The sequence below is a fragment of the Aptenodytes forsteri genome, unplaced genomic scaffold (genome assembly GCF_000699145.1).
Source record: "Aptenodytes forsteri isolate BGI_AS27 unplaced genomic scaffold, ASM69914v1 Scaffold287, whole genome shotgun sequence".
Lineage (NCBI taxonomy): Eukaryota > Metazoa > Chordata > Aves > Sphenisciformes > Spheniscidae > Aptenodytes > Aptenodytes forsteri.
Genome location: NW_008794854.1, coordinates 66,872 through 76,372, shown reverse-complemented (window position 1 = coordinate 76,372; position 9,501 = coordinate 66,872). Strand labels below are relative to the sequence as shown.

The following is a 9,501-nucleotide window of genomic DNA, read 5'->3' as shown; positions in this document are numbered from 1 at the left end:
AGAGCGAAGAGCGAAAACGGGAGGTTTCTGCCCCGCCAGGCTGCGGGAGGGCAGCTGCGGAGGGAGTCAGCGTGGGGCAGGGGTCTTTTCGGGGGCGTCCCGCGGTGCAGTTTGCGGAGACTTCGCGGAGAGGGCCGGTCCCGCTGGGGACGGGGGGAGGCAGCCGGCGCCTCCTGCCTGCCCGGGCCCTGCCGGGGGGCCGTGGAGGCAGGTCGGAGGGGCCTCCGGCGCTTCTGTCCGCGGGGTGCGGGGGACGCTTGGGCCACTGTTTACCGCGGCGCGGCGGGGGAGAGGAGCGTGCTTGTGGCGGGGAAGGTGGGAGCCGGCCCGGGGGGGCAGCAGAAGCGCGGCGGGGGCCGGAGTGTCCTTGGCCGCGGTTCAAGGGGGATGGCGACAACCCTCGGCTCCCCGCGCCCGCCCGCGCCGGGCCAGGAACAATTGTAGGAACTTCTCCTTTCCCGGTGTCCTCGCCGCACACGCCGTCTAACAGAGGTGTGAGAGGACGGCTTCCGGGCTTCCAGGGGGGCAAGATCCGGCCTTCCCGGTGATGGTGCAGCTGTGCCCAGGCCTTTGTGAGCGCAGGACAGGACTGCCTCCCCCAGCGCAGCTCGCCAACCGCCTCTTGCCCGGCCGGCTCCCAAAGAGGTCGGGCAAGCCCTCCCTAAGCAAGGGGGAGGGGAGCCGGAGAGGAGAGCAGAGAGGGCTCTGCCGTGGGGAGAGAGCAGGGGGAACAAGCTGAAAAGGGGCTGGGTCTGAGAGCTGGACAGCGAGGAAAGGAGAGGGTAGGGATTACAGCGGAATGAGGGCGACAGGGTAGCCGGGAATCGGGGAGAAAGAGGGAGCCCTGTGAGCTCAGTGGCAGGATCTGCATCCTCTGAGCCGGTGCAGCACCCAGGCACAGGCAGGAGCAGGAGGCTTTAGGAAAAGCTGCAGCAGGCTGACTTAGCCAGGCAGGCTGGTTACAGGCTGAAAGAAGAAACAGACACACTTGGATTAAGTGGCATATATTTCCCACCACCACCAATGTATCCCACAAAAAAGACCTCAGGCTCTTCCCTCTTCCTATTCAGATTTAGGATTCACAAGCAGTAAATTCGGCTTTTAGTCATAACACCTCTCTCCCACTACCCACCCACCCCTTTCCTTGCTTTTTCACTCTGAGTCATCTTCAACACCGGTGCCTGCCTACTGCTCCCTTCCAGGGTTTCATGGCCTCATCTGGGGCTTCGGCAGCTTCCAGCTCATCCTCCTTCCTAGTCTCTGTCCCTGCCTCCCTCCCTGCCATTTGGCTGCTTCCGAATGTATCTTGCTTCACTGAGTTGGTCTGGAGTGCCAGCGCACCCACAACTACCACTCCTTTCCTACTAGCCATAGTAGTATGCTGATAAATAGCATCCAGGGACTGGCAAAGGAGTACAGGGTGTAGATAAACATGACATTACATTCCTCCCTCTTTAAAAAGAGCTTCATTATCTGGACATGTCTGGCTAGATCAGGACTTTTCCATCAAGCTAAAAGACCGGGCTGTTGACACCTTTCTCCCTCCATTAAAGGTAGTTCACGATTACTGGCAGCAACGGCCGTTTGGAGCATGCAAGGTCTATGCAGAGAGAGGTACCGCTGCAGTAGGAAGACCTTCCAGTCTCCTCTAGCCCTGGGCTTTTGAGACAGGACTGCCTGCCGCTGGTGCTGTCGACTGCCAGCAGGCAAAGACTTCCAGCAGGCAACAGGTTAGCCGTAGCCGTGTGCTGAGAGATGGAGGCAGCCAGTGTCAGCTTGCTCCCCTCCAGCCTCCTGGCCGCTGCCGCCCAGCGATAGAGCAGGCGCTGCTGTCCTTTTTCATGGCTGAGAGAAAGGAAATAAGCAAAGGTGTGTGTGAGTGAGTGTGAGCGTGTACATGTGTGCACAGAAAAGGGAGAGAGGCTAGCAAACATGGATTCAAGATTTTCCTCTCCCCAGTGGCTGTGCAAAGGAATGAAAGGTCTGCATCAAGGTAAGGAGCCCTAATCCAGCCAGAGTGGTACACTCCACTCTGGGAAAGAGAAGTGGGGGTTGGGAGGTGGAGGGGCCAGGGTAAGAGACAGAGTGCAAGATGGGGAGGAAGCAGGGAGACAAAAGGGAGCAAGAAAGAGAGAGAGGCTTTCGCCCCCTTCTCTCCCCTCCTCCCTCCTTGAGGTGGGCTGAGAAATTTCTAACCGGCACTCACAGTTCCTTTTCTCCCAGCAATAATTCCTCTCTGTCCTTTGTTTGTCTTTAATTTTTGGCTCTCGCATTTATCTTTTATTTGGTTTTGTGCATTGTGACTTCTTACTGCAATTTCAAAAAATCCTGCGTGAGGTACAGTGGATTTGGTTTGGCTTCTCTTCCTCCTGCCCTGCTCTCCCACATGCCTAAAGCTAGTGTTTTAATAACAACAGCAAAAGGATGAAGAGCAGGTCATCCTTTATTCCTTCCTGTGAAGTGACATGGGTTAGGATATGTGTGGGACTGTGTTCTTCTCATTCTAGAAAAAGAAGGTACAATTTGTCATCCTTAAGCCCCTGTGTAAAGCTGGTTCTTGTAAACTACCAGGTGCAGCTTGATTCTGGAATGAATCCTCCCCTTGTGTTTACCATTATTCTTATTAATGATGTAATTCCTAATGCATTTAAAACTAGAGAGAAGTATTGCACTGGAGACTGAACTCCAGTTTTACCTACAGGACAAGCAGAGCGAATTTTTTTCTGCCTCACGACTCGGGCTAAGGTTGGAAACATTACAGTTAGAAGACTGTCCACATTAAAATGTGATCTTCTCTCCCTGTTAAGTAATTTTTCACCAATAATTTCGCACTTGGTACCTGTTTACTCTCCCTATGCTGAAGAGCCACTGCAGTGCAATGTACAAAGGCGGGTAGATTTACTACCTCTGCTTTCCCAGCCACAGTTCAGGAGAGCAGGCACAGGGGGCATGCTGGAGCACAGTTGTGCTTTGCTGTTTCCTGGCCAACTGAGCAGACTTCTTGGGAAGGCAGGGAAATGGATGGACTGTTTTATCTGCCTTGATTTAAAGTATTCATCTGACTTCCCTTGACTCGCTGCACACAGCATAAGCGTAGTGTAACTGGGAAGAAATCTCACATTTTTTCTTACTTTTGTATTCCTGTGAGATCACCTTGAGTGGGACTGGCACCAGTAGAAATCCCAATGCCATCCTGAGGACAGGTGTTATGCCTTGGTGTTATAAGGCTTGGAGAGACTCCTCCCATTTCTTTTCCTTTGTTCTCAGCCTTCTGGTGGTGACCAATTGCTGAGTGATAGTTCTGGGAATGATTTCTGGGATACTGAACCAAGACTGTACACCAGCAGCCATCTGACAATTGTAACAGCTTTCAGACAGCAGTAAGACAGGGTGAATTTGATTTGGTGGCCAAAGCTGAGATAATTCACCTGAAAACATCCAGGGTGACTTCTGTGAATGTGTGAAAAGTGCAGGTCATAAGAGAGTGTAATGAGCGCAGGGAAGCTGGTGAAGAGAGACTGATACCTAGAAAAGCCCATGAAATGTCCTGTCTTGTGAAAGCCCTTATGCAATCCTTGCCATTTCAGGGCTGTGTACTTCCCTAGAGAAGTCAGGAGCATGGGGCACCTGGGGGACAGCATCACAGAGAATGGGGAAGAGGAAGGAGTAGTCCAATGTCTGCTGCAGTCATTTTGCAAAGTCTGGGCTGTGTCCTACATGGAGTGTTTTCGTATTGAGGTTCTGTGCTGGGTGTGCAAGGCCATGCTTTTCTCTGACTGCTTTGGTTTTGCCCCTTTCCAGGTTAAGCAGTTAGGGAGCTGAAATTCTCAGTCTTGCTACAGAGCTGTAAAAGGCAGTACCGTGCTTTTACCTCAGCTGCAGCTGATCAGCTTAGGCATTGGTTTCTTGCTGGCTAAAAAAGTTGACAGTGGCCATGGAGCTAAGAACACAAGTCTGGTAGGAACCAGACCAAGACATCCAATTCATTTCCCATAAGCCACTCAACACAGTCTGATGGTGATGGCTTTTGCTGATTAATTGCGTGGATTGAATTTAGTCCAGCATGAGTAGGCAAGAATCCGTACAACACAATCTTGGGGATCCCACTGGCTCTCCATTCACCTGTTTACACATCTGTTTATCATCTCTGACTTTTCAGTCTCAAAGCCCAGATCTTGCACTTCCTGATTCAGGCTTGATCCACATTTGAAAGTGTGGATGGTGGGCCTATACTCAGCAGTGGGGGAAAGAACACTTTTAATTGATGTATAGTAGCCAAGGCACAAAAAAGAAAGATATAGCATCCTTTTGCTCAGTGGCTCATTTTGTTTGAGGAAGTGATATAAACTACCCTAGGAGCACTGTCTCTTACCAATGAATGTATGCTTTTCTGCCAAAGCCCTTAGGTATAGTCTAGGAGTAGTTTTCCTGAAGTGCCTGGTTCAGGGCCCAAGGACTTCCATTCTCCTGTGTGCACAACTGCCATTCCTATCAATAAAGGTGCATAAAATCAGGGGATGTAATTTTTGTAGTTTCATAGCATCAGCTGTACTGCCTCAGGCAAGTGGTAATATGAGCCAAATAATTGCAAAGAAAGAGACGTGATGCATGCACAGATAGGGAGATCCATGCTGACCTGAAGAATAATGTGTGCTGCCTTCTCTTGGACTCAATCTTACGTGCTAGAAGGATGCAGTCTGAGACCTATTACACTGAACTACAGTATTTGGCTTTGCCATTATTTACAGGGATTAGTGCTTCAGATCAACTTCATTCTAATTAGATGATCTTTAAGGTCCCTTCCAACCCAAACCATTCTATGACTCTATGATTCTATTCATAAAGGCTAACTTAGGCTGTGTAGTGAAGCTAAATCTTCCTGGGATTCATCTAGCCTCAGAGAGGCATAGGCTCCTCCGGAGGGCAACTGAAAAACAAGAGCCTAAGTTACCACCTCTCAGTTGCCTTCTTTCTTTTACTCATGGGAGGCGCTTTTGAAGATCAGGCTCACAAGGCTCAAATGCGCCCTTACAAATATCCCCCTCTATAATCACTTCCTGGAATTTTCTTTAATCACCACTAAAATGTAGTAGTGATAGATTGTGTGTAATGTTGATTGTATAGTTTGAACGCATAATCTGGGGATAGTTCAGGAAAAGAATCAGAGAAAGGAGACATGCACATTGCCAATGAGAAATAGACAAAACCCATACAATTATATTTCTGAAGTGTGATTATTTTTAAGCTCTCTCTGGGAGTGTATATATACACGTGCACAGACACACAAAACCCTGGATTCTTTTTCATTTCTGAGAGTAAGGATATCTGTGTTTTTAAGATGCACTTGATTAATATTTGCAGACCTTTTTCTGGGGATTTAGGAGAACAAGAAAGAAGGAAAGCAAAATTGTCATGTAGTCATGAGACTCCCACAAGCTAGATTTTTCTTGTGGAAGTTCAAACATTGGGAAATTCACAATGAACACGTTGCTTCTCTGGAGTGCAGGAATTACATTTCCATGATGATTTTGAAATAAGGGCTAATCTTGCTTTGTCTGCATTAGTCAAAACATAGGAGAGCACAATTCAGCTTCTTTTTAGTCCTACTTGTATTAAACTAGACAAAGAGCTACCACGGTGCTGTCACTAAGCTTGTCATCGTTTTTCACATCTTTCACTCTTTTTTGCTCTGCTGTATAAACAGCCCAGAGTTCTGTCCTGTGATACATCTGAGGCTTTTCTTATCTTGGCTCGTCTCTTGAAGATTTTTGAGGTCAGCAGTTTCTTCTTGAAGTTGAGGAAGTCCTAAGCAGATATCTGTAATTCACGTGCATGGACATAACTGATAGGTGTAAAGCCACCATCTTGTCTTCAGGCAGTCGAACATCCTGTTGGCCTTTTTGATGGATGCTGTTAAAGCAGTGATGTATTACATGAATCGATTCTGATCGTTTTTTTTGGCAGAGGAAATAACAGGTGTATAATTTCCCAGTTCAGCCATACATAATTATATATAATTTGACTTAAATAGATCTAGAGTTTCCACTACTCCAGTCACAATCTGAGGTACTGTTGCTCTTAACTGCTATTTCTGGAAAGGATCTGAAAAGAGTAAGTTAATAAAGAGCTTGGGATAGGATATGGAAGATGCCAGATAATTTACTGCACATCTCCCAAATGCCTTTGGGTAGAAAAAGAATTCCAGTGTTTTCCCAAAAGCTGCTTTTCTTTTCTTGATACAGACATTTACATGGGGGTGGGGTGGGGAAAGTTGGTCCGATGAGAATTTGCTAAAGCTCAGCTAATCATTTATTAAAGCAGTCCCTGGCTTGCCAAACTCATTAATCTCATTAACAGAGAAGGAGGGCTACGGTGCATGGCTAGCTGAAAGCACTGTGTTTACTAAGCAGCATACTTTGTTCACAAGGGAAAGATTTAAATATTCACTGTGTCACTGTTCTATCCCTGAAGCTGAAGTAACATGATGAGTCACTTGACCAGCCTGTGTCACATGCTGGCTTTGGCCACAGACTGCGTGGGGTCAGACAGAGAGTTGCCAGATACAGGTCTGACCTGGACCCATTCATTTTTCAAGGTGTTCATCATGTCTCTTGCATTCAGATGCAACCCGGGAAGCATGGGTCTCTGGAGAGGAGAGAATAAGATGATGTCACCACTTGGTTCACCTTAAGAAGCAAGCGGTGACATTCTCTTAGTGCTGCATGGCCCCTCTTGTCCCTGGGAACAGGAGGCCTGGCAGAAACGTCCCAGCTGCCACTTCTTGAGTTATCTCTCTGCCTATGCCTCGGGAAAGTGGAGGAGCTGCCTCATGCCCCTGCCTCTCCTGTGGGAGCATCTTGTTGGGACCTCAGCTGTGTTTCATGGTACTCTGGAGAACACCCACACTTCAGTGTTTGGATTTGGATCCAGGCACTTCTGGCAAAACTAATGACATCTCCTGTGCAACTTCCATGTGGCACAAGTACGATATGCATGATATCATGCATTCATTATATGCGTAATATAGCATTCCTGTGCAAATGCCATAGCACCCTTGTGCGCTGCAAGCCTTCACATAGTAGTCCCCAGGGTCAAATCCTGCCTAGATCAGTAACTCTTTGTTATTATCAGTGACTATCTTGGCTCTCTGAAACGTGCTTTCCCCTAGGTTGTGTCCATACTGTGTTTTTATCCCCTGGCTGGTGTTTATAGACTTCATTGTGATTTATAGTTTGGACATTGATAACGTTGAAATGAATATTCAGTGTTGGTCCAACTTCTCCACTTTCTTTTGGTTCTGGCTCCTGATCATGAGATCTTTGCTTGCTTTTGTTTTTCAGGTGTGCAGCTGTCTCCAACTTGACCTTGTGCCTTCATGCCTGCTGTTGTCATACTATTGATGCATTTATTGCTCTCTCTCTGCTTTAAGTTCCAGTGCTTTAGTCTATGCCTTTTTTTCCCCATCCTAAAGATATCTCCTGTCATTTCACTTTCTTTTGCCAGCTTCCATCTCCTTTTCATCTCTAGTTTCTGGAGTGGGTGGTTTATTTTTGCTGACTCCATTTCCTCTCATCTCTACATCATTTCTTAATCTCCTGCAACCTGGCTCCAACCCTTTGAAATTATTCTACCTAGGCTGAGACACCTTCTTCAGCTTCTTCCGGCTGAATGTAAGCTTCCTGCTTCCATGATTGTCGTCCTGCTTATCCTTCTGCTTCCTGTACTTACCCTGATACTTTATCCTTACTCTGTTTTCTTTTCTCTTGGCATTTGCCCTTCTCTCCTACTGCTTCTCAACATCAGGAAGCCTTTCTTTGTCCTCAGTTTTTCATTCCTCCTTAAGCTTCTCCTAAGTCAATCAGTCCCTCCTGATGTTGTGTAAACATTCTCTTCTGCTTTATTCTCTTGAATGTTTCCTTGTGTCTTGTCCTCTTTTTCATTGTGCACTGCTCTGGGCCTTGGGGTGTATGGTAACTGGGTGTAGGGAGCTGACATCATCAAAACACATCCCATACTGAAACTGGTTCCCTTTTCTCATACGAACCGCCACCATCAGACCCTGCTGCCCCTCAGCTGCAGACAGTGTCCCTGGTTACAAATGTCCTCTTTCTTAGATGCGCCCCCGCCTTACTCCTGGGCTGTTTCTGTGCCTCCACAGGCTGGCACATGCCTGCTTGGGAAAGTGTCAGCGTGTGTTTCTAGTGTTGTGTAAGTGCTCTCAGTTGTTGCTGCCTGCAGTGCAAGAAGGAGGGAGGCAATGAAGGGCATGTGTGCTGATTTTGCTGGGATAGAGTTAATTTTCTTCACAGTAGCTAGTATGGGGCTATGTTTTGGATTTGTGCTGGAAACAGTGTTGGTAACACAGGGATGTTTTCGTTACTGCTGAGCAGTGCTTACATCATGCTCAGCATATAAAGCTGGGGGAAGAAGAAGAAGGAAGGGGGGGACGTTCGGAGTGATGGCATTTCGTCTTCCCAAGTAACGTTATGTGTGATGGAGCCCTGCTTTCCTGGAGGTGGCTGAACACCTGCCTGCCGATGGGAAGGAGTGAATGAATTCCTTGTTTTGCTTTGCTTGCGTGCGTGGCTTTTGCTTTACCTATTAAACTGACTTTACCTCAACCTGTAAGTTTTCTCACTTTTACTCCTCCGGTTCTCTCCCTGATCCCAGTGGGGGGGAGTGAGCTGTGTGGTGCTTAGCTGCCTGCCGGGTGGAAACTAGGTATGCGGAAGAAGTTCCTATTGACCACTGTCTCTGCTCCGGCTAAGAATATTCTTACCAGTACCTTGTATTCTGATTTAGCAGAAATGTTCTCTTAAATACATACATATGTACATACTGTAGATACAGTAATACCTGGTTTCGATGTCTTTAATTTAATTGGAAACTTGGTTTGGGAGGCTGATCTTACCAGTAAAGATCAAGGTGAAGGCGGCATTCAGTCCCTCGACCTTCTCCTTGTCCTTTATGGCCAGGTCCCCATTCCCATTGAGGTGCACCCACGGAAGTCCTTCCTGTTGCCCTTCATGTGCTTCATGAGATTTAGCTTTGGGTGGGCTTTGACTTTCCTAATGCCATACCTGCACACTCACACAGCATCTCTGTATTTCTCCCAGATCACTCGTCCCTGCTTCTACCTCCTGTATGTTTCCTTTTTATGTCTGAGTTTTGTGAGGAGCTCTTTGGTCAACCTCTGCTCGTTTTCCTGTTCATCTTGGAGGAGGTGATACTTGAAAAATCAGCAAGCTTGCCTGGAGCTCTCTTCTCTTCAGGACCATATGCCACGAGATTCTTCCAAGCGGATCTCTGAACAGGCCAAAGACTGCCTTCCTGAGGTCCAGGGTTATGGTCCTGCTTTCTGCTTTTTTCCTTCCTCTTAGGGTCCCAAATTCCACTGTCTCACGGTGACTGAAGCCAGGTTTGCCCCCCAGCTTTCACATCCCTGACCAGTTCTTTCTTTTTTGTAAGCATGAGGACCAGGAGAGAGCGCCTCCCCTCCTT

The 9,501-nt window shown here is 47.7% G+C and overlaps 1 protein-coding gene across 1 annotated transcript in view; it reads left to right on the top strand.

Moving 5' to 3' along the window:
- Positions 1–1,932: 1,932 nt before the first annotated feature.
- ILDR2 (immunoglobulin like domain containing receptor 2) overlaps positions 1,933–9,501 on the top strand; it is a 40,646-nt gene continuing 33,077 nt past the window's right edge. Inside the window, exon 1 of the mRNA XM_009274587.2 lies at positions 1,933–1,993. Within this exon, the coding sequence (XP_009272862.1) occupies positions 1,933–1,993 (61 nt within the window). The remainder of the gene's footprint in view (positions 1,994–9,501) is intronic.